The sequence below is a fragment of the Oncorhynchus tshawytscha genome, linkage group LG05 (genome assembly GCF_018296145.1).
Source record: "Oncorhynchus tshawytscha isolate Ot180627B linkage group LG05, Otsh_v2.0, whole genome shotgun sequence".
NCBI lineage: Eukaryota > Metazoa > Chordata > Actinopteri > Salmoniformes > Salmonidae > Oncorhynchus > Oncorhynchus tshawytscha.
Window position 1 is genome coordinate 32,051,352 of NC_056433.1, and position 26,391 is coordinate 32,077,742.

The window sequence follows — 26,391 nt, forward strand, 5'->3', positions numbered from 1 at the left end:
GCAACAGCTCTGGTGGACATTCCTGCAGTCAGCATGCCAATTGCACACTCCTTCAAAACTTGAGGCATTTGTTGCATTGTGTTGTGTGACAAAACTGCACATTTTAGAGTGGCCTTTTATTGTCCCCAGCACAAGGTGCACATGTGTAATTATCATGCTGTTAAATTAGCTTCTTGATATGCAACACCTGTCAGGTGGATGGATTATCTTGGCAAAGGAGAAATGCTTACTAGTAGGGATGTAAAAAAAATGTGCACAAAATTGGAGAGGAAGAAGCTTTTTGTGTATATGGAACATTTCTGGAATCTTTTATTTCAACAAATGAAACATGGGACCAACACTTTACAAGTTGCGTTTATACTTTTGTTGAGTATTTGGCTTGGAATGCAGTTTGGGTTACAATGTGTTGAGCAACTGTAAAGAGGAAGAAAGATAATCTTATATCCAAATATACATTCAGACCGACATAAAAATGGTTATGGTTACAGCAGTCACATCAAGAGGCTTGGATCCAAGTGAGTTCTAAGCGTGATAAATCTGGTTTCCACATGTAAATATCTGTGAAAAGTGGATTGCTATACAGAATGGAAACAAAAATAACAAGCGGTCACAGTGAACATCAAGTTCTGTAAATCGTACATCCCGTTCATGTGGATTTGAGGTCTGATAGGGGTGTTTAAGGGAAATAGTTTTAGTGTACCCATACTTTATTTGATATGAATTTGCTCGGAAAGGATTGTCTATTCAGCACTCAAGGCTCACTTAGAAAGAAAAGGGGAGAACCAGATTTACTTGATCCAAAACCGATAGTGTCAGGTGAACTACATTTTCATGGGGTAAGTAAATAAATCTAAGATCATTAGGCATTCTGTTTCTAGAATGTTTGTCATAAACTCCTAACTTTGGGCAGATGTCTTTAGAATACAGTGACCTCTGTGGAGTAATGCTTTGAAGATAATGCTTTGAAGATAAAAACACATCAGTGTTACTTTCCATACAATGATCTCCAAACGCTTCGATTGGCACGTTACAAAGGTTCTGTAGGAATATTTTACGTCCTTTAGGTGATTTCAGAATTGACCAATTAGCTCAGAGGTTATTCAGAGTTGACTATACAACACTGTATACTATTTTCTAGAATCCGTTCAATATTTAAAGCTTCATCAGAAATGTTAACATTTTTACGTAAAATCAACAGAACTTATGTACAAAATATTTCATATTTTTACCTTTGGCTGCAGTAAAATTACCAACATATTACACATACTCAATTCTGTATTTGTATTTGTCCCTTGTCTTTCAAAAGCATGGACAAGATGTCAATGCAATAATCATTCACTCCTCTGTATCAGTGTAGCCTTTCAGAGTGGTTATTGGCTGCTGTGGAGTTCTGAGATTATGTCGCTCTCAAGTTTCTGAGCTTATGTTCAAATATCTTGTGCAGCAACTTCCTCCTGCTGGCAACACTTTATCATGGCTCCCACCACTCAGAAAGTGAAGGCGTACACCACTCCCACAACCACAATGTTCCCAATGGTGGCGGTGATGGCAATCCAAAGCCAGATGGCGTCGCGGGACATGGGCTCCCTCTCCGGCTGGTCATGGGCTGCCATGGAGGCCGCATGGACGCTGGCTGAGGAGTTGAAGAGGGAGTGGTCCGTGCTGTAGTCATCGTTGGGTGACGAGTCCATGAAGGCCCCCGCCATGACAGACTGGAAGAGAAAAGGAAGTCCATTAAACTCCAAGTGGGCAAAATATCTGAACTTTGCACAGCGTCATTTTATGTATAACCCGAAACACTCCTTCCCTATCAATATAGTCCATTGGCTTAATCTTCTTCTCCCTTTGAATATTAATTGAATATTCAGTTCACTTGTCTCCTTTCCAATATTAAGTAAATAGTCTGAAAACATTTCTGCAATGGCTCTGATTCATTGTGAATGAGGAACCCTTATCTGGAAGGTGAAGCTCGTCCAATAGGCCATTGGAGCACATATTTAGATTATAGCAATCATTTAAAACTCTTTCACTGAAATGTATCAACAGTAAAGCTATTGGATTGCCAATGCAATGCTTTCCAGCGATGGTATGGAACCTACATATTCCTACACTTACGCATACACATTCAGAACATACACGCAGTATCGCAATACCTATCTACAGCAGGGAAGAGGATGGCAACTATGCTCAGAAAATAACACACAGAATATATGAGCTGTGTTTAGGTAGCCAAACCCCACAAATATGACAGTGGGACAAGAAAGGTGTTCTCCTTCACACAGTTGTATCCTATACAACACAGTCCGTAGTAGAGCGTCACCAATTGCAGCAAATGACCAATTTGTCACGAGGTTAGAGTACAATGGTGAAAGACGTGTTCTAATGTGATGAGGCTGCTACCGGTATCTTTGAAACCCTTCTGTGGAGATTAGTCTGTCACATATAAAGTAAATAGTCAATGGAGGTTAAGAGATACAGTATACAAAAAAAGATTTTGTGAACATTGTCTCAAAGAGGGGATGGAGTCTGAGATCCTGTATGAGTACGCCAGGGCAGGGTAACCTAGTGGTTAGAGCATTGGACTATTAACTGAAAGGTTGCAAAATCGAATCCCCAAGGTAAAAATCTGTCGTCGGTCCCTGAACAAGGCAGTTAACCCACTGTACCTAGGCCGTCATTGAAAATAAGAATTTGTTCTTACCTGACTTGCCTAGTTAAATAAAGGTATAAAGTCCTTTATGAGTACCTTATTTCCTTTGATTCCTATAGAGATGTGTTTTGTTCATAGCAAACTAATGAAAAAGAGAGGGTATTGTGTAGTAGGGGTACAATAAAGGGAGAGACAATGTCATATAGAGAACTGATCAAGGAAAGGGCTGTGATGAGTGTCCCGTAGATGTGTCTGTTTTTCAGGTTTCCACCTGACCATCTATTCACATTTCACAGATAACGTAAGGAGAGGAATTAAGAGACAATTCACTCGCATGTCAAACGTATAGACTTGTAGGGTAAACAATTCCTTCTACACATTGAAATGTACAATAGCTTCTCAAAGACACTTTCCCTCAAACAAAGCAGAACTCATCTCATTGAAGAAACTATGCCTTCAAGAAGCTTACCTTTTATCTTTCACTTGTATATAGAATCAGCCCAGCACATTATGTGGTTCAGAGAAGATTTTAACCATTTAGAAACAGGAGTGGGGAATGTGAACAAATTATACAATTGTTCCTCAAACATGTTCTTTTTTTCATTCAAAGCTGTTTACCAATACTGTCGCTGACTGTTGCTGATAATGGAGTACACACTGTCCATTTGTGGACTGGACATCAATTCCAATGTGTCACTCAGAGGTGAACTGCTTGATTGCTATTCAATGGTGTCAATACTTTCCATTTAATAAATACCTTACAAGGTAACTAAGACATAAGAGTGTTGTTTTTAATCACTGTTCCTTATTGCCTCTGCTAAACATCACTGTCATACACGTGCACACATGCACGCTGACAAAACACTTAGGCGCACAACAACTCAGACGGCCCCAAACACCTTTCCTCAAAGGGACAAGTCAGTGTGCCTATGAAAACAAACCGCTCTGTCCAAATGAGCGATGGCACTCCCACATTGCTCATTTGTTCATGCATCGGATTACACACGTTTTTTTTCTCTCCAACTAGCCATTAAAGTGCTATGTTCAGGGTAATAGAGGTGCCTGTCACCGCCATAACGGCTTTTTGAAATCGCTTTCTAGCTAGAACAAATGGATCTTGCATATTGGTTTCCCAGTGTAGACTGTGCTAAATCACAGCTGAGACAATAATTAAGAGATCAACAAGATAGGAAGGTTTGGAGCCTCGGTACTGCCCTGGCTAGATTACCTGGATTTATTAACTAAATTCAGTTGATTTCTGCACTCATTTGCTCTTTGTCACTGTCACAATCCCTTTCTATGTAAATCTCCAAGAGTACAGTTGGCTTTTTTAGTCAATATACCACGGATAAGGGTTGTTATTAATCACAACGCAAAGTGGAGTGCCTGGATACAGCCCTTACCCGTGGTATTTTGGTCATATACCACAAACCCCTGAGGTGTCTTATTGCTATTATAAACTGGTTACCAATGTAATTAGAACAGTAAAAATGTATTTTTGTCATACCCGTGGTAAAGGTTCTGATATACCACGGCTGTCAGCCAATCAGCATTCAGGGCAAAGCATTTCAAAAGAGCTTCCATAGGAGTGAACATCAACAGAGTACAAACCATATCCTCATATGTGTCTCAGGATAGTCCCTGTATATAGGTTGCTGTCTCCCACCCTACAGCCTGAACATGAGCATATGTGTTAGTGAGCACTTTAGGATTCCCCTTTACAACGCAACTGTCAGAAGCAGTCAACGTCTTTATGTTTCTACAGTCAGTTCCTCAAATAAGCCTCCAGTCGGTTGTCAGTCATGGCACTCTCTGTTTACCAAATGATCTTCGGTCCTATAGCCAGAGGTTTCAGCATGATGAAAAAGGATGTAACATTTTGTATTCTATTGCAAGTACAGACTAAATATCCCAAAGCTTGCTTAGCAGAACCACTGAATGAGCACTCACATGCCCACTTTGGACTTAGAGCATAGTAATGACACTGAGCACTTCCATCAACTGTAAATTATTCACCTGTGAAGTGCACTTTCTCTTATTTCCCCTGGTATCCCAAAATAATCCATCTCTCGTACAAATGGACTACTGAGACAATGGGTAGCAACAGTGACATTCTCCTCTCTTCTTCTAAACACACAGCAAATATCATCCATTAACTACAGGCTACTGTGCACTCCTATGGTAATGTTCCAGGCCATTATCATGCTTTTATTCATACTAGGGAAAGCGGAAGCATGTGTTTTACTGTCACGTTCTGACCTTAGTTCCTTTGTTTTGTCTTTTGTTTTAGTATGGTCAGGGCGTGAGTTGGGTGGGTTGTCTATGTTAGATTGTCTATGATTTTCTATTTCAAATCAAATCAAATCAAATTTTATTTGTCACATTCACATGGTTAGCAGATGTTAATGCGAGTGTAGCGAAATGCTTGTGCTTCTAGTTCCGACAATGCAGTAATAACCAACAAGTAATCTAACTAACAATTCCAAAACTACTGTCTTATACACAGTGTAAGGGGATAAAGAATATGTACATAAGGATATATGAATGAGTGATGGTACAGAGCAGCATAGGCAAGATACAGTAGCTGATATCGAGTACAGTATATACATATGAGATGAGTATGTAAACAAAGTGGCATAGTTAAAGTGGCTAGTGATACATGTATTACATAAGGATGCAGTCGATGATATAGAGTACAGTATATACGTATGCATATGAGATGAATAATGTAGGGTAAGTAACATTATATAAGGTAGCATTGTTTATATATTTACATAATTTCCCATCAATTCCCATTATTAAAGTGGCTGGAGTTGAGTCATTGTCAGTGTGTTGGCAGCAGCCACTCAATGTTAGTGGTGGCTGTTTAACAGTCTGATGGCCTTGAGATAGAAGCTGTTTTTCAGTCTCTCGGTCCCAGCTTTGATGCACCTGTACTGACCTCGCCTTCTGGATGATAGCGGGGTGAACAGGCAGTGGCTCGGGTGGTTGATGTCCTTGATGATCTTTATGGCCTTCCTGTAACATCGGGTGGTGTAGGTGTCCTGGAGGGCAGGTAGTTTGCCCCCGGTGATGCGTTGTGCAGACCTCACTACCCTCTGGAGAGCCTTACGGTTGAGGGCGGAGCAGTTGCCGTACCAGGCGGTGATACAGCCCGCCAGGATGCTCTCGATTGTGCATCTGTAGAAGTTTGTGAGTGCTTTTGGTGACAAGCCGAATTTCTTCAGCCTCCTGAGGTTGAAGCCTACCACTGTTGTGTCGTCCGCAAACTTGATGATTGAGTTGGAGGCGTGCGTGGCCACGCAGTCGTGGGTGAACAGGGAGTACAGGAGAGGGCTCAGAACGTACCCTTGTGGGGCCCCAGTGTTGAGGATCAGCGGGGTGGAAATGTTGTTGCCTACCCTCACCACCTGGGGGCGGCCCGTCAGGAAGTCCAGTACCCAGTTGCACAGGGCGGGGTCGAGACCCAGGGTCTCGAGCTTGATGACAAGCTTGGAGGGTACTATGGTGTTGAATGCCGAGTTGTAGTCGATGAACAGCATTCTCACATAGGTATTCCTCTTGTCCAGATGGGTTAGGGCAGTGTGCAGTGTGGTTGAGATTGCATCGTCTGTGGACCTATTTGGGCGGTAAGCAAATTGGAGTGGGTCTAGGGTGTCAGGTAGGGTGGAGGTGATATGGTCCTTGACTAGTCTCTCAAAGCACTTCATGATGACGGATGTGAGTGCTACGGGCGGTAGTCGTTTAGCTCAGTTACCTTAGCTTTCTTGGGAACAGGAACAATGGTGGCCCTCTTGAAGCATGTGGGAACAGCAGACTGGTATAGGGATTGATTGAATATGTCCGTAAACACACCGGCCAGCTGGTCTGCGCATGCTCTGAGGGCGCGGCTGGGGATGCCGTCTGGGCCTGCAGCCTTGCGAGGGTTAACACGTTTAAATGTCTTACTCACCTCGGCTGCAGTGAAGGAGAGACCGCATGTTTCATTGCAGGCCGTGTCAGTGGCACTGTATTGTCCTCAAAGCGGGCAAAAAAGTTATTTAGTCTGCCTGGGAGCAAGACATCCTGGTCCGTGACTGGGCTGGATTTCTTCCTGTAGTCCGTGATTGACTGTAGACCCTGCCACATGCCGTGGAGTCAGCTTGGTCGGACCAGCGTTGGACAGACCTCAGCGTGGGAGCCTCTTGTTTTAGTTTCTGTCTGTAGGCAGGGATCAACAAAATGGAGTCGTGGTCAGCTTTTCCGAAAGGGGGGCGGGGCAGGGCCTTATATGCGTCGCAGAAGTTAGAGTAACAATGATCCAAATTCTTTCCACCCCTGGTTGCGCAATCGATATGCTGATAAAATTTAGGGAGTCTTGTTTTCAGATTAGCCTTGTTAAAATCCCCAGCTACAATGAATGCAGCCTCCGGATAAATCGTTTCCAGTTTGCAGAGAGTTAAATAAAGTTCGTTCAGAGCCATCGATGTGTCTGCTTGGGGGGGGATATATACGGCTGTGATTATAATCGAAGAGAATTCTCTTGGTAGATAATGCGGTCTACATTTGATTGTGAGGAATTCTAAATCAGGTGAACAGAAGGATTTGAGTTCCTGATAGTTTCTTTCATCACACCATGTCACGTTAGTCATAAGGCATACGCCCCCGCCCCTCTTCTTACCAGAAAGATGTTTGTTTCTGTCGGCGCGATGCGTGGAGAAACCCGTTGGCTGCACCGCCTCGGATAGCGTCTCTCCAGTGAGCCATGTTTCCGTGAAGCAAAGAGCGTTACAGTCTCTGATGTCCCTCTGGAATGCTACCCTTGCTCGGATTTCATCAACCTTGTTGTCAAGAGTCTGGACATTGGCAAGAAGAATGCTAGGGAGTGGTGCACGGTGTGCCCGTCTCCGGAGTCTGACCAGAAGACCGCCTCGTTTCCCTCTTTTTCGGAGTCATTTTTTTGGGTCGCTGCATGGAATCCACTCCATTGTCCTGTTTGTAAGGCAGAACACAAGATCCGCGTCGCGAAAAACATATTCTTGGTCGTACTGATGGTGAGTTGACGCTGATCTTATATTCAGTAGTTCTTCTCGACTGTATGTAATGAAACCTAAAATGACCCGGGGTACTAATGTAAGAAATAACACGTAAAAAAACAAAAAACTGCATAGTTTCCTAGGAACGCGAAGCGAGGCGGCCATCTCTGTCGGCGCCGGAAGTAGTTTGGCAGCTGTCAATCATTGTCCCTGATTGAGAACCATATTTAGGTAGCCTGTTTTCCATTGTGTTTTGTGGGTGGTTATTTTCAGTCTTTGTGTGTCTGCACCAGACAGAACTGTTTCGGTTGTTTCTTTGTTGTTTGTTATTCAGTGTTCAGTTTTTTCATTAAATAAGATGAACACATACCACGCTGCCCTTTGGTCCTCACCTTCTTCCCAAGACAGCCGTTACATTTACAGAAAATGCCCCATGTGTTTACAGAAAAAAATGTAAAATACTGTAAAATAATGCTATTTGAAACGTCCACACAGCATCAGTCACGACTACCTCTCTCATAGCTGCCTCTTATTCTCTCACGAAACAAAAGGACCCATCAATCAAAAGGTATACAAATGTCTAAAACTTGAGAAACCAATATGATATCCTCTCTAACAAAGCATAAAGTGAAACTCTTCAATCTAGTAAAAAAAGAGGGTCATTGGATGGTTCATGGATGCACACGTATAGCAAGTTTGGCCCACGTATACGCATTGACTTTTTTACAGACTTGAATATGGAGTCCAATACCTATAAACCCCTGCTTCACATCACAATAGAACTCTGAGCTTTACCACTATTTTCCCATGTAGACTTTGATATCTTGTATGCTATTACAGACTAGACATTTAAACCTGCCATATCCTGACCTATGTACATTTATGGCTACAAACTCATTCCATGTCTCTCAGTGAACTCTGTTACTACGGTAACATATTATATGCAAATCAAGCAAAGGACACTTTGTCATCTTCAGGTAACAAGGACTACACTATTTCGCATAGTTCACAACCTACCCTTTCATTTGGAATATGTGTTGCAATTATTGGATTTCTGCCTCCACAATCCATAGACAAGGTATTTTCCTCAGGTCATATCCAGCCTACCTCAACATAATGAGTGTGGCATGTCATTTATAGCATGGAAAGCAATGCTGGAACATGCAACCAATTTGACATTACAAAGTAATATCTGGCGAGTTACCATTTCTCAAGCCTGTCTGGTTGAGTGCCATCACACTACTGACGATGGAGAATCTTTGGCAAAACAGAATCAGCCAGCTATTTCGATGGAGCCCAATCTTTGGCAAAAACAGAATCAGCCAGCTATTTCAGCTTTTTACTATGTGCCTGCCTGTTCTGTAACAAATCAGCTCAGATCTGTAACAGTACTATGTGCCTGCCTGGGCCTAGCTCTTCTTTTATTATATCTTGGCTCTGTAAGAATTACACAAGGCTGTACTAATCACTGGCCTATCATTGCTGAATGCCCCTTTTAACATTTTTTTTTTTACCATGATTCCCTCTGGTCTCTCTTTAGACGTCCTCGCCGTCTTTCTATCTGTCCCTGGATGAGAATGTCTTATGGGCATGAAGGAAAATAGAAAACGTGAACAGTTTTTTTGAAAAGTGTAGACAAGTAGGAAGAATAAAAACATATCATTATATATGCCACAATATTATCATGATATGACATGCTATCACGATACATCGCCCAGTAAAGGTAAAATAAAAATCTAAAAAATGCCCGGTACCATTTTCATATTGAATTATCAATATTATTTTGGTGCCCACCACTACTAATTTCCCCTAAAAGTGTGTGTCTGGGCTCAGAGTGGGTCTAACCACATCCCTGTAACAGCGGTGGCCAAAAAGCAAACTGAACAAGACGCCCATCATTCAACCACGACAAGAAGGACATGGGACTTTCCGCATGCTGTGATTAGTCCACTCCTGCTGTCTCTCACCGCTTGGGTGAGTCTTCACTGTAGTGTGTAGCCAGGTGACACGTTAATCATATAGAGGGGCATGGGATCTCAGAGATAGCGTTAGCGCCACTCTGGGGACTGGGCTTCATGTGATGTAAAAGCTATCCACTGGGCTACATTACAGGAAGCAGGCTGCTTAGTGTGAGGACATTCACAGGTCATTAATCCATTTCTCCACAGGCCACACAATGTCAGGAGGGAATAACAAAATGCCCTTACACACACCCACATGCATACACGCACACACGCAAACAGACACACACACAAACAGGTCATTTATCCATTCTTCCCTAGGTCACACAATCAAACAAGGGAGCAACAAAACCCCAACACACAATGGCACCTGCACGTTTTTCTATGAATAATAATCACATAAAGACTGCACATCGACAGTCTCGACAAGCTAATGAAAATGTGTTTGCTTCATTATGTACCTTACTGAGAAAATGTCTTCCAAAGAAATCTCTTGCTAGAAACTACAATGTATGAGTTGTGTTTGGGAAGAAATAAACAATGTCATACCGGCGGCTGTGGCGGTCATGACATTTTGTCAGCCGGTGATTGTCAAGCAAATAACTGCTGGTTTCACAGTAATTGACCGTTAATTAACAGAAACACAATTAGCATCTTCTGGCTTCCACCCATAGTCCACAAGACACTGATGCAGACCTTTGGAACGTCTACTTTTAAAAGTCTAATAAATCCATGTAATATAGCCAACACCATCAAAAGATATCCATTATTTATATTAGACAGGTCTAAAGAAACATGAAGAAGAATACAATTGAACATAGTTGAATAAAATAGAAAGGATATTTTCTCCAAAAGGTTTGAGGGATTGCGCACATGCTTCTATTCTGTGTTGAGAGGTTAACAAAGAAACAGGTCCTCCTACATGCTTCATTTAGACTTATTTATGTAACTTTAGTTGTGATACAAATGTTGGGCTATGTGTTTTAATTTTCAATACATTCTAAGGCTGCATGATATGACTCTAATGATATGATATGCATTGTTTCAGTCTCTCATTCACAACTGGACAAGCACTTGATAATGACTCAAATTTCCTGGCGGCATCCCTTTTGTGTGGCCGTAACGCCCCCTAAAAAAATCTATGACTTTTGCGGCCAGTAGCTGTTGTGCACTTGGGCTGAATATAATAATTATATTTCCCTTCTCCCGGCTGCATGCTCCAAAGCACCTCTCACTCTCAAGGCTCTCTCGGAGGTTCTCAATTCTTATTAGACAATGCCTGTAAAGTGATCTGGTCCTTCTCACAGCATCTCGGGATTTACATTTTTATTTATTTTATTTCACCTTTATTTAACCAGGTAGGCAAGTTGAGAACAAGTTCTCATTTACAATTGCGACCTGGCCAAGATAAAGCAAAGCAGTTCGACACATACAACCACACAGAGTTACACATGGAGTAAAACAAACATACAGTCAATAATACACTAGAAAAATAAGTCTATATACAATGTGAGCAAATGAGGTGAGATAAGGGAGGTAAAGGCAACAAAATAATAAAGGCCATGGTGACGAAGTAAATACAATATAGCAAGTAAAACACTGGAATGGTAGATTTGCAGTGGAAGAATGTGCAATGTAGAGATAGAAATAATGGGGTGCAAAGGAGCAAAATAAATAAATAAATAAATACAGTAGGGGGAGAGGTAGTTGTTTGGGCTAAATTATAGATGGGTTATGTACAGGTGCAGTAATCTGTGAGATGCTCTGACAGCTGGTGCTTAATAAAGCTAGTGAGCGAGATAAGTGTTTCCAGTTTCAGAGATTTTTGTAGTTCGTTCCAGTCACTGGCAGCAGAGAACAGGAAGGAGAGGCGGCCAAAGGAAGAATTGTTTTTGGGGGTGACCAGAGAGATATACCTGCTGGAGCGCGTGCTACAGGTGGGTGCTGCTATGCTTTCTCACAGGCTACAAGTGAAGACAGACACAACAGGGACGCATTTTACTGGTCAACTTGTCCTTCTGCCTGAAAAAAAAATATTCCAAACATAGTCTGGAATAGTTGATGTTCAAAAATGCAATCAATTAGCGGAGAAAACACAATTCTCAAAAGTGACCGCAAATGCGATTATGCATGTAAAGGTATGTAATGCTCATTATAAAGGTGCATTTTTATGGTGAAATTTTTCTTCCCCAAACTCACACACCGCCTATGTATGCCAAATAGGCTCAACACTGGTTGTAAAGTGGATTAATGTGCTTCATTTTAAGAAGTTATTTGGCCACTGTAGTTGTGATACAAACCTTATCAAAACATATAGGCCTATGGCCTAGGCTACAGGAGGTGTGCGACTATGATTTGAAAAAGTCACACACAAAAAATGCATGCTTTGTTTCTTGCCTTACTGCACAAGCTGGGAATCATTCACAAGTGATAGGCTAATATTGTCACCCATCAGGCTATTCTTGATTTAATCTTATCTTTACAAATACTAAGTAATATATGTGTGAAATTTCAAACACGAAACACACTTAAAAAACAAATGGAGGACGCTTTTCCCATGGTTAATTTTCATGCCAGCCAGGCAGGCTATACTCCTCTTGCAAAAAGAAGCAATGTGCTTAATATTAGGAAAGATGAGAAATAAATATAGTAGGCTTAGCCTACAGAAAGCTGATGGGAACCTCCTCTATTCAATAGAGTCCATCAAAACGGTTTTCTCACTCAATTGCACAGCCTATAGAAATGCTGCATAACAGGAGCTTGTGGGCTCTCATGATGTGTTTGATTAGATTTTCGATCACATTTGCATTCATGTGGGACAACTGGTAGGCCACTAATGACCATCAGCAGCATCAGAGCTTGGAGAAGCCTAGTTACTGTGATTAAACGGTCACTGGAATTTGACTGCAGTCATGACTTGTGAACGCCGGTGTGGCCGTAATATGGTCACCGTAACAGCCCTACGGAGTAGTCATGGAGTGTAGACAGCCTCTAGACAACAAAAGTCACAATAAGTAACCTATTCACTAGTCCCAATAGCAAAACTAATTGGGTTCTGAGGGGAGCAACACCTAAAATAGTTTGGTACCTCCAATTTCACATAACATTTTAGCATACACATGTTGACACATTAACCCTTCAAATGTAATTTCTTGAAATAGACATTGACATATCACACCTTATCACTACCACATGTTGAATAATAATTTCTGATTTGGTAGAAGGGCATTCTAGAATGGGCATTAACACCTCTCTGACTTTGAATCACAAAAAGACTTAAAAGACTCTGACTGAAAAAACAGTCAGAGGAATGGGGAGAGAGAGAGGGAAAGAGAGAGAGAGAGAGAAAACCCCTACTTTTGGACTAACATTAGATAACACATTTTTCCAACAAGCGATAGCTTCCAATTTCCCTGAGAAGGGAGTGTTTTCAGTAAAGTGGCACTGAAGGAATTTGATAGCAACCATAGCCCCTGTGGAAATAAGCATATTTGCCAGGACTTTCTGTAACAAACTGTTTATGTATTAATAGAGAGATACGTAGTGAGAAAATATTTAACTGATTGTTATTCCTCAGATGTGGCGCATACCCAACACAGTTCACGTTTGAGTAGTTTTCTGCTTTGCATTTGAAAAGTCATTAAATCATGACACCACAGACCTCAAGTTCAACTAGAACAACTATAGTCAACACATTACACACAGGAGTGAACTGGTACTGCTGCTACAATGGCAATTCCCAGCATTCCACAGTGCAGAGGGCTATAGGGGTGATCCAGAGGACTCTCCTTACTGTACTGCTTGGCCCCCTTTTATCATACTGTTCATGATGAGATAGTAAGTCTGAGTTGAACTCTATGGCCAGTGTATAGACCAGGAGCAGGACTACTGTATGCGGCAATGGGTTTGTTCTCTACACCCTGAACTATGTTTGTTTAAGGCACTGGAAGTAACCCCTGCTGTGGTGATGATGAGTTACACAGGATGTGGAAGCACTGTCCCCAGACCAGTTGCGTCACTGCATGGATTCTACTGTAGTATACCAGGGTAGAATGGGGACCTCTGACTCCGGCAAGACACCAGGTCAGACACAGCCTTTACAATGCAATATATAACCTTAGAAGGGCCTAATTTAAAGGTTCAGTAGTTACAACTCAATTTAAAAAATGAAGAATATCGTCTTTAAACAAAGATGAACTTTTCTTCCACTTCATTGGGCCCGAATGTAAAAAACACAATGTCTCAGTATCTGTGAATACATTAAATATGATAAATTATGATGTGAAACAGTTTAGTCGATCAATAAGGATGTTTCCCATTCAATAATAACTACAGACTACAAAAAATCACGTTGACAAATCGTCACCTCTGGGGAACATTGGACTGGCAACATTTCATTTAGATTTACATACTAACTCATCAGGTCGAAAAAGATAACACAATACTGTATATGGATTATAAACGCAGTAAATCACTGCACTCATCAGATATCGCAGATCCTTTGAAGAAAATGTACATCCCCGACCCAACATCCATATCATTATGTTCCCTTTGTGCGGTCCCTGGAGAATTCTTCATTTTACAAACGAGTCGCGACTCGTGAAAATTTATCAGTGCCCATTAATAACTCAAAATATGGTTGTTAGGATGGTTTTGCAATGGTTGCTGAATTTTTTGTATTATCAGTTCTGTTACTTTATGTACATCTGGTAATGTTAATGGGGCGTAAAATAGAACTACTGCCTGATGCACTTCTGTGCAAGTAAGGTAGACGGCCATTTCCTTCTGTTTTGTAAGGCTAAATATTGTAAGTCATGGACATGCTTGTTCATTCCCAGCGCATTGCTATTAACAGCGAGTAGAAGAATGATGGATGACTAAACAAGATTATCTAATGTATGACCACAGTCCTATTGATTAACTTGACCATGCCTGGAATAGGGGCCAAAATATATTTTAAGAAATGTTTAAGTCGATTACGTTTGGAAATAGGGCACCCTGCTTTGGATGCTTCCTTGAGAAGGCAGCTTGGAGAGAAAGGCCCCCTCTGGTTACAGGTAATGGCTCACTAACTCTATGGCATCCCACACTGCCATTTTCATTAGCACTCCAATTTCCTTTCTCTACAGGGTAAACAACCTACGAGTGTTATGGGTGTACATCCTCATGTATTTACACGCGGAGGCATCGTGATACCTGGATATCAGCATAATCACCCTCTCTACAGAACACACCGGAAAACCATGAAACATGTGACACGTTTATAACATAAACATCAGTGTTAAAAACTTAAACTTCAGGCATTTAGGTTTGCCAATAGACGGGTTAGCTAACAACGTCAAGAAAATGATGTGCACGCTTCCATGGGGCAAAACCTATTTTCGACACAATTGGCTGGAAAGAGTTCAATGCTTTAGGAAGCTTCATTTCCCCATCACTACTAACAAACACAGTAATGGGTGGGTATCTCTTACATTCACTCAAAAGGCATTTATGGAAATATGAAAATATGGCTTTACATCCTACAGTGTTGAAATAACACCCCCAGTGTTTAGTGTTTAAAACCTAAATGCCTTATCCTGAATAAACATGTTCATATGTTTAAAAAGTATAATAGCAAATAAGCATGTTCTTGTGTTTACAATCAAAACACTGTGACGAGTTTTCATTGATATTCTAAATGCCTTGACGCATTTAAAAAGTGTTACAGAATTTATTTTAGTTATGTGTCTTAAACACTTGGTTTAACCGTGTATGCTGATCTCTTTTTGCCATAGCTCCAGTCACTCTGTTTCAGATCATTATGTCTTGATCAGATATCCTTTCATGCACTGTGTCAGCAGTCTACTGAGAAGAAACAGTCATAATCCAAGAAAGATCTCACAACTGCTTAATCTTTTCTGTGCTTCCTGTCCACACACAGGGAGCTTGTGCCCCACCCTGGGAGCTGTTGCCGTCCCGCAATATTTCACCCCTTGTCTGTAAATTCACCCATTCAGAGAGAGCCAGCTAGCTCGAGCATGGCACATTACTACTGGAGAGCTGGGAGCCAGAAGCCATCATTCTCGCCCCGCTAATTACAGTACATGCACTCTGACACACCCCTGGGCTAAGCTGAGGAAAATTGTATTGCCGCCTGTAGCTTAGACCCAAAGACAAGTACTTGGTTGGTGTGATAAGGAGGATGGTGTCAAGGTCTGAAAGCAATTTTATCTGGTGCCCAGTCGAGTGGGCCAAGAAGTGACAAACCACTCCCTGATCCTACTGTACACACACCCATATAGCTAGTGGTGTAAAGTACTTAAGTAAAAATACTTTCAAGTACTACTTAAGTAGTTTTTTGGAGAATCTGTACATTACTTTACTATATATGTTTTCGACAACTTTTACTTTTACTTCACTACATTCCTACATTTTTAAAAACGTTTTACTCCATACATTTTCCCTGACAACCAAAAGTACTTTTGTCAAATTTAGCCTCTGACCTGGCGGACTCACTAAACACAAGAGTGTGCCCCTGGCAATACATTCTTTTTAAAAACAAGAAAACGGTGCCATCTGCTTTGCTTAATATAAGGAATTTTAAATGATTTATACTTTTACTTTTCATACTTTAAGTATATTTTTGCACTTACATTTACTTGTTAAACTTAAGTATATTTTAAAACCAAATACTTTTAGACTTTTACTCAAGTAGTATTTTACTGGGTGACTTTCACCTTTACTTGTGGAACTTTCTGTTAAGGTATCTTTACTTTTACTCTAGTATGAAAATTGGGCACCTTTCCCACCACTGCATATAGCATGTGTAGCTCCAGCAGACGCAGCACGTACAGTATGTCTACTATAACCGTCACTAGCTGGTTGTCTGGCTGACTGGCTGGCTGATCAGCTATGTATCCATGGGATCTGCAGCCACAGCCATCCTCACTATCAGTTCCTTTCAGATAGGGTTTTGTTTCAGTACCAGTTGTAGCCTACCCACACTCTACAAATCTATGGAAGCCACTAACAAGCATCCCACTTACTGACAGCTGATGTGTGCTGTAAATTAATTTAGTAGCAGACAACATTAATGATCAAAACCAAGGATGTATAGAATAGTATGAGAGCATGAAATAGAAAAAAGGAATGTAGTAGATTGATGCTAAAAATCAGTGTATGTGACATATAACAGACACAGCATGAGTCTTGCACAAGCAGTATAACTATTCCTTTGTAGTTGAGGGTATGAAAATGAAATAGTCATAAGCAGTGGTCAAACATAAAGGAGAAATTCAATAAGAGTTGAAAGAAGCATCGGTATCAGTGGCAAGAGATAAACGGAATGGCTTAATTAGGAATAATGGGAAATCTTGATTGCGATCATGGACATTGTATGAAAAAAAAATTGCAAACTTCAAGCATCCTTCATCATCTGTCAAAACTTAAAAGGAATATAGCCCACGATTAATTTGCATCAAGGGCACAAAATTAAGGATATGATTAAGAGTAAAGTCACTTGGTAAAACATTAGGACTCATTACATGGTGGCTCCTATTTCAGATTAAGGCTAGCAGAGAGAGAGAGAGATAAAAATGTGTAAAGAAAGCACAGTAAATGTTAAGACTGTTTATACCACCAACAGCGTAATGAGTTTAGGTGCGACCCAGATGATTGCTCCCTCTCGCTCTGGTTTCCAATGGGCAGGTAGACTCTAAAAAATGCTGGTTTAAAAACAACCCAATTTGGCTAAATATTGGACAGAACACATGTTGGGTTAATGTGACCCAGCCAGTTGGGTCACAAACAACTCATTTTTTCTATAAATTGGGTTGTTGATGCTGGGTTATTGAGCTATGATCCACCCAGTCAGAGCAGAATACTGGAGGCGTGGTTTAGTAGGGGCGTGCCTTTCAGATCGTTATTTTGGCTACCTTTGAGAGTAAATGTCATTCCAGTTAATCTGTTCTGTTGTATTGTCAGTACATGTTGAGCACAGACAGGTTTGTATCTTTAATAAGGCTTACACAAGATTGAGTTCCTATGCATATCCGTGCTTCAACACCTGCATTGCTTGCTGTTTGGGGTTTTAGGCTGGGTTTCTGTACAGCACTTTGAGATATCAGCTGATGTACGAAGGGGTATATAAATACATTTGATTTGATTTGATATCCCAATGTTGGTATAGTTGCCACTTTGTTTGTTTCATTTTTTTAACCCTCTTTAGTCAATTACAGCAGCCCCATGAAAATCGAACTAGCATAATATAAACATCCCCATAAAAATCTGTCTGTTTAAGCTAAAGATATCCTCTCTATATATATATATATATATATACTGTATATACACTGCTCAAAAAATAAAGGGAACATTTAAACCACACAATGTAACTCCAAGTCAATCACACTTCTGTGAAATCAAACTGTCCACTTAGGAAGCAACACTGATAAATTTCACATGCTGTTGTGCAAATGGAATAGACAACAGGTGGAAATTATAGGCATTTAGCAAGACACCCCCAATAAAGGAGTGGTTCTGCAGGTGGGGACCACAGACCACTTCTCAGTTCCTATGCTTCCTGGCTGATGTTTTGGTCACTTTTGAATGCTGGCGGTGCTTTCACTCTAGTGGTAGCATGAGACGGAGTCTACAATCCACACAAGTGGCTCAGGTAGTGCAGCTCATCCAGGATGGCACATCAATGCGAGATGTCGCAAGAAGGTTTGGTATGTCTGTCAGCGTGTCCAGAGCATGGAGGCGCTACCAGGAGACAGGCCAGGGGTCGCACAGCCCTCCATTTGCTTGCCAGAGGTAGCCTGACTGCCATTAGGTACCGAGATGAGATCCTCAGACCTCTTGTGAGACCATATGCTGGTGTGGTTGGCCCTGGGTTCCTACTAATGCAAGACAATGCTAGACCTCATGTGGCTGGAGTGTGTCAGCAGTTCCTGCAAGAGAAAGGCATTGATGCTATGGACTGGCCCGCCCGTTCCCCAGACCTGAATCCAATTGAGCACATCTGGGACATCATGTCTCACTCCACCCACCAACGCCACCTTGCACCACAGACTGTCCAGGAGTTGGCGGATGCTTTAGTCCAGGTCTGGGAGGAGATCCCTCAGGAGACCATCCGCCACCTCATCAGGAGCATGCCCAGGCATTGTAGGGAGGTCATACAGGCACGTGGAGGCCACACACACTACTGAGCCTAATTTTGACTTGTTTTAAGGACATTACATCAAAGTTGGATCAGCCTGTAGTGTGGTTTTCCACTTTAATTTTGAGTGTGACTCCAAATCCAGACCTCCATGGGTTGATAAATTTGATTTCCATTGATAATTTTTGTGTGATTTGGTTGTCAGCACATTCAACTATGTAAAGAAAAATGTATCTAATACGAATATTTCATTCATTCAGATCTAGGATGTGTTATTTTAGTGTTCCCTTTATTTTTTTGAGCAGTGTATTAAGATATATATTTTTTGCATTGGCTGCATCTGAATCCACTGCATCCTTACATGCCGTCACTAGGAGGGGTGCGTCACTTGAGTGGGTTGAGTCACTGACGTGATCTTCCTGTCCGGGTAGCCAAACTATTATGACTCCTCTATTGTGATTACTGTTTTGTTCTAGGATGTCCCTAAGCCTCACAAGACTCGCCTGAAGGTAGCCCGATACCAGTAAAATGAATGAATGGAAGTATATATGGAAGTTTCCTGATCTTTCTTATATCCCTCAGATATAGGACAGACACTTCAAAAACAAAATTCCTTTAGTTTTGTTTTTCCATGTATGATGCTGTTATTCAATGCGTTTATGGGCTAATAGCTAATAGCAGTAAGACCAAATTCAATGTTTCATCAAATATTTGTTTTTATACCTAAAGGGATCCTAAAATTTCAAATCAAATATCTAAATGATCCTTCATATGACCATCTTAAAACAATTCCACATGTTAGCTTAGTAGAACCCCCCCACAGGCTTAAACTATAGAGGTAATTTGCAGGAAGAATGGCCTATTGGCGACGATAAGTCTTTTTGGCAACCTGTGGGAGTAAATGTCATTCCTGTTCATCATGTTATTTTTGTACAATTTTGTACACATTTAAATTTCTCTTCAATATTTTTGCACATTACATAGTTTAAATATACAATTAACAACATTATTTAAATATCATAACAAATTGGTAACTATCCCAACACTGGGATATGCATAGAGGCACTTGAGGAACTCAACTTGTGTAAGCTTCAATAAACTACAAAAGTGTTGGTGCTCACCCTTAATGCGTTTGACAATACTACAAAACAGATAACCCGTAATGACATTTGCTCTCACCGGGGACCAGAAATAACGACCCGAATGCCATGCGACTACTAAGCCACGTGCTTCCAGTGTTCTGATCTGACACGGTGGATCATAGCTCAATAACCCAACTAAATGACACAACTGGCTGGGTCAAAAATAACCCAACGTGTGTTCTGTCCACTATTTACCCAGCGATGGGTTGTTTTTAACCCAGCATTTTTTTTTGTGTACGAAGGCATAATGAGACAGAAGAGAGAAATGTAATCAGAATGTGATTAATGTAATACGAATGGGAAGTGAGAAACTGAGGCAGTTAGTGCTTATGCTTAAGCCTGCATAGTTACCAAGTTCTGTCATAGCAGACCCATGTTGGAACAATATGGCAATGGAGCATCTCAGTGTGCTCTCCAGCATTAATGTGAAAGTGACTAGCTCCTGCCTGTCAGCCAGGGCATCGAGGGCGAGATGACACTGAGCAGAGCGGAGAGCGTCGTGGAGAAGTCAGGCAGAGAAACTTGGCGCCCAGCTCAGAGTCTAATGGAGAGCTCTCTCAACGTGGCAGGCAGAGCTGTGTCACCATCTCTATCTTACCGATGCCGTCCTCCCAACAGCCATCGCTTCCTCGCACCGTCGCACAGCTGTCTAGAGCCGTGGAGAAAAACCACCTAAATATTTCCCGACACATGACCTCCCAGACCTAGACTCTGAACACCCACAGCAACAGAGAAAGCCTTGATTAATACTGTTTTGTAGTTGACAGATGATTGAGGATGTGTCCTTGATGAGTACTGTATGGATGGATGTTGAGGGGAATGAGTGGTGACATGAAGATATATGATGGCGTCCTAGCTCATGATATGATTCAGTAATATCAGTCTTCATTTTGTATTTCCCTACAGTAACCTGAAAGTTCTGTATGTTGATTGCACAATGTGTTGACCAACACATTCAATCTGGGCTTTGTGAGATACTATAGTCAGCTTTATTGAGGATTTAAAAACGTTCATCCCTGTCAGAAAGTCTCTAAATACAAGAGAATTCAGCTGATTACCGCTCTACATTCCAAGTTATCAGGCGCCTGGCTAACACCACACACTGTAATATGTTTGGTTTCAACAAATTATTATTAACTGGTTCCACTTCTTTCAGCCCAAGTGTTACCTGAACTAAAAACAAATAGTTGGCGCAAAATTAGCTCCAACTTTTAGAAAACATAGGCAGAAATTCAGTCAACTTACAACGACGTGTTTGCTAAAATTGACTGAAAAATATGACTTACCTAAAAAAGCCTGTGGGGGAACTATTGTTTTAACATACAATGTTTTCATATTTGACATGTAGACAGTAATTAATATTCCACATCCTCACCTGGGATTTGAACTCACAACCTCTTCCAATTTTCTTGCTACCACAACCATGTTCATGTCAATGACTTATTTCACCTGCATTGCTACTCTTTGCTCTTCAAAGTAAATCTCAGCTCTGTTAAAGGTACACTCAAGCAAAACTATTGTATTTATCATAGTGATTACGGAGTAACATTAAAACAGATTAATATGCCCCACCAACAGCAGACAACTACACAGAAAAACCTACAATTGCTGAAATAAGTCAATAATATCAATGGTGAGAGAATAGTTAGATAAACTGACACTTGACTCAGATATGGTGGCAAAGCCAGAAGATTGGAATGCCAAGAACCAAGAGGCTGAGATTTCAAATCCCAAGTGAGGACATGTTGAATAATAACTACTGTATAAATGAACATGCACAATGTAAACATGTATGTCTAATATACATTACCAGTCAAATATTTCAACACACCTACTCATTCAAGGATTTTTCATTATTTTCTACATTGTAGAATAATAGTGAAGACCTCAAAACTATGAAATAACACATATGGGATCATGTAGTAGGCAAAAAAGTGTTAAACAAAACAAATCAAAATATATATTTATATTTGAGATTCTTCGAAGTAGCCACCCTTTGCCTTGATGACAGCTTTGCACACTCTTGGCAAAAATATATTTTGATTTGTTTAACACTTTTTTGGTTACTCCATGATTCCATATGTGTTATTTCATTGTGTTTATGTCTTCACTATTAGTAAACATGTAGAAAAAGCCTTGAATGAGTAGGTGTGTCCAAAGTTTTCACTGGTACTGTATGTAAGTTAAAAATATTGTATGTTAAAAGCACTCTGTGTGTCTGTAACCAGTTGCACAGCCTTTTTTAGTTAAGATGCCCAAATAATAATTTATAGTTGAACGATCATATGAGACAACTTGAGCAAGCACATCATTTTGAATTGACAAAATGTTTGCCTACGTTTTCTTAAATTTAAGCTAAGTTTGAGACAACATTTTTTTTTTTTGGGGGGGGTTCCCCTTGCCCACCATTGACCACCCTAATGACGCTCATGTTTTCTAAATATAAATGTGCATGCATGTGCAGCCCTGAGGGCATGACACTCATAATCAGAGAAATGTAAATAGGCTAGCAATGAAAATCATGGTGAATCGTAAACATTGTCCATGGTCCGGTGTGTTATTGTCATTTTTCATTTATTAGAGTCGTTATGCGGAGTTACAAGTTCAAGATAATTACATTTCGCATTGCAAATCACATATTTGCACCATGGCATGGTAGCCTGCCATATAATATCTAGAATAGCCTATCTTAATAGATATTGATCAACTCCAAGTCTATTATAATTGCATATATCTCATCTGGGCTGATTACATTTGATTACTTTAATTATCCTGTTGATTACAAAGTTGTCTGACATCTCAGTCAAATATAAGAACTGCATTGATGATCAGAGGAACATCAGCGTGGACAAAATAATAGAAAATGGATGAAAACATGTACGCATGTGTGCTAAGTTTTTTACATGATTACATGTACTAACTTTAGCCTAATCTAATTCGTGCTAAAATCGTATCATTTCCTGAAGCTTAAGCGACCAAATGTTATATTTTGAAAAAAATCAACAAGTTGTATTACAGTCGGTTTAAAAAACGATATTGATCTCAAGATTTAGGGTGGGATGCGTGTTTACACCTGTTTATCCGCGAAAGGTTATTTTAGCTTGTTGGTGACAAAATCAAGTTCATCGGGCGAGAGAGAAACTTCGTGCGTATGTCGGTAGGAAATAAATAACCCATACAGACGCCATATAGAACTGGTTTACTCTTTACTGCCTTCTGCACATTAGCAAGCTTTTGACAACGCATTTGGCCTATTCGTTCTAATAATTATTAGCCGATAATTGCATGGAAACCACACATAACTTCTTGATTACCAATACCAATAATGTCGCAGACTTACCTGTGCAGCCATAAATGAGAGATCCATTGTGTTACGCGTGTGAGAACAGTACACCGTTGACTATCTTGAAATAGTGTCGAGTCGCCCCAGTATTCTCCAAAATGTAATTAGAACGTTTTTCCCATCTACATTCTCAGATCCAGCCAACGTTAATAGCGTATGCAAGTGGCGTAGCCGAGTAGGCGACTATTGTATTGGAACATACGACAACCTTACAGAGAGGGAAAGAGCGCAACAGCCGTGTGTTTCTGTGTGAGTGTGTGAGAAGGGAGAGATTTTTAATAGCCTACAGTGATATGAACACAAACGGCTAATCATGCAGTGTTTTCGAGAGTAGTTATGAAGTTATGACAGTCTAATTGAGTTGTCTCGCCTACTCTTGGCACATTTATCTGTGCATTTTGAAATACAAGAGCTTGTGCTTCAGAAACCACGTCTGCTTGCAATATTTAAAGAGCACCATATTTCATGAAGCAATTAATCATGCACTGTCTGAGTACCTATGTTAGATGCACAGGAGGTTGTATGATAAATTATTGTCTGATGGATTAGTAAATGTTTAATGTACTGTGTCTGTGGTCTATTTTCAGGATCCCCACTCTGGGTGACATCCTTCATCTTATTCTAAATGATACTTTGCCTCCTGAGCTGGACTCAAACCCGGGTCCAGCGACTGTCAAGCCAACACCTTAACTGTTACGGCAACAGGTCTGAACCTCTTACTGAGGTTGCTAGGTGTTAGTTTAAGGCCACGACATTGTCTCCTTCCTCTGGGAGAGAGTGTCCCCACGCTCCTCTGTACCAAGACTCTCACGTGTACACGCCTCTTTTGATGGCCACACAGGCACCACCCCACTTTTGACACCAATGTAGTGAATTTGGGGGGTAGCGCCGACCGGAACTCTGCGACTGTCAAGCCAACACCATAACCATTACGCCAAGAGGTCCGGATGTAGGTGATGGGTTAAAGTCGCTACCATACTTGCTCATATGAGAGCACGTGGCCTGTGAATAACTCAAAGCTCATTGTGGGTATAGAACAAGGAAATGCAATGTCTTAAAGGGAAAGAAGTTGATGATGGCAAAGCGATGAGAGGCGCCAACATCGAGTTCATAGAACGCTTTGCCTAAAACAGGTAATGAACTCCGTAGTGTAGTGTAAGAGCCGACACTTTATGTGTCTGCCAAATAACTCTCAGTCAGGGAAATCACCCAGATGAGAGCTGTAACAGTGTGTTCACAGTTTTATGTCTAGCCATTTGAACAAAGTACTGTACCTTCCATCTTGGCCATTACATCGTTAATGTCCACTTCTGAAAATGTTATGGAATATGAATAACAGTACAGATCTTCCAGCTGATTTCCTATTCCAATGCAAACTATTAATATTGTGTAATGATATTCTACTGATAAATTGTAACAATGCATCCACTCGCGGACCCATGGGAAATTGGCCATGGGATTTGTTAATTCCGGTGCATTAACGTACCAGAACAATTGCACTGACACACAATCTTTTAAACTCATCAATATTTCATCAGAGTTCCAAAGCATCTGGCACACCTGAGGTCAAGGCGATTTACTCTTGAGGATAAAAACTTACAGAACCTTTTAAAGCATTCCAACTATGTCCTGCAGTCAGATACCTAATGTATTGTGCAGTTTGATTCTGGACAGGAGGCTTTATAGATACAGTAGATAAATTGCTGCCTCCGTCGAGTGCCACTACCTTTAGCTATTGTACAACTTTATACACTAGATACTGCCAAGATTGCAAGTACCACTCACACGTGGTCTGATCTGTTATTACAGTATACTATTTTCACTTTTTTTTGTGATAGTTCTATCATACACTCATACAATTTGTTTTGCTATCTAGAGCCTAAAAGGGTTCTTCTGCTCTCCCCATAGCAGAACCCTTTGAAGAATCCTTTTTGGTTCCAGGCAGAAAAACCTGTGTGTGTGTGTGTGTGTGTGTGTGTGTGTGTGTGTGTGTGTGTGTGTGTGTGTGTGTGTGTGTGTGTGTGTGTGTGTGTGTGTGTGTGTGTGTGTGTGTGTGTGTGTGTGTGTGTGTGTGTGTGTGTGTGTGAGAGAGAGAAAGAGAGAGAGGAGTCAGACATGTGAGTTCCATGTAGAACTCTTTACACAGAGGGTTCTATGTAATCTGAAAGAGTTCTACCTGGAACCAATAAGGGTTCTACCTAGAACCAAAAAGGGTTCTCCTATGGGGACAGCCGAAGAACCCATTTGAAACAGCAACTGTTCCCAGTAAACATAGTTAATCTTTGGTAGCATGAATTTGCTGGTCATTAGACTGTGGCAGCTGTGTGGGAGGGAGTCTATGAATACCATCATTAGCCAAGAGTAGAAGACGGGGCGCAATAGATTAGCATCTATTAGATTTTACATGTAGAATACGGCTTGTCGTTGAAACTGGAACACGACAGAGGAATAAAATATCTGATAGGAGGTAAATGTAAAGGAAGTGTTGCGATGTTAATGAATATATGCTTGCTGTAGTAAAGGTTTCTATTGGAATGGGTTGGTTGTTTTGGTTGATAGATTCTTAAAGTTTCCAGAAAGAGGGAAGAGGACAGCAATGCCCAAGAAGGACTGCAATTATGATCATTTTTCATCCCGACTGTAGTCTTTGTCTGCTGTGTTTCTTTTTGTAGCTCAAATTGATGACCCCCTACACCTTCTGTCCAGTAACACCCTTTCAGTAACTGAACGGGCACTGTATACAGAATGTTTAAGATATTAACTTACAGTACAATACAGAAAAGCTGCATTCCGCTTTGTATGACAGCAGTGCATGCAACCTTATTGCTTCTCACATGGCCACATGCAGTTATGACTTACTCTTCTCCTTTACAAGTCATTGTGCCCATGATTCTGGGTGAAACGATATACAGCCACTTCGAAGCGCCCCGTACCAGCTCTAACTTTCACCTTAAACCCGGTAAGGCATACCTACTGTATTACACGGTCTACTAAGTTCTCAGCAACAAGAGACTGCCTCTGGGCATCCAAAGCGGGCAATCCCCAAAGTTATAATCAAGATACTAGAGATAAGACCCATGCTCCCTAGCAACTTCCCTTTAACATTTTTTTGGGAATAATAGAGATCCCAAGTTGTCTATT

General features: G+C 40.9%; 1 protein-coding gene across 1 annotated transcript; it reads right to left on the bottom strand.

Annotated features, from left to right (window-relative positions):
- Positions 1-277: 277 nt before the first annotated feature.
- Positions 278-23,561, bottom strand: LOC112251757 (uncharacterized protein C14orf132-like). Its single transcript, XM_024422708.2, has 2 exons — positions 23,248-23,561; positions 278-1,712 (listed from the first exon to the last, which is right to left on the bottom strand). The coding sequence occupies exons 1-2, from the start codon at positions 23,272-23,274 to the stop codon at positions 1,488-1,490; spliced, it is 252 nt and encodes an 83-aa protein (XP_024278476.1). The 5' UTR covers positions 23,275-23,561; the 3' UTR covers positions 278-1,487.
- Between the last annotated feature and the right edge of the window lie 2,830 nt (positions 23,562-26,391).

What these genes read in the sequence shown, in the direction of transcription:
- LOC112251757 (XM_024422708.2), bottom strand. Translation starts at nt 23,274, where the DNA reads ATGGATCTCTCATTTATGGCTGCACAG. An exon ending in TCTCATTTATGGCTGCACAG is followed by an intron (nt 1,713 to 23,247) that starts GTAAGTCTGCGA and finishes TTTCTCTTCCAG; the next exon opens with TCTGTCATGGCGGGGGCCTT.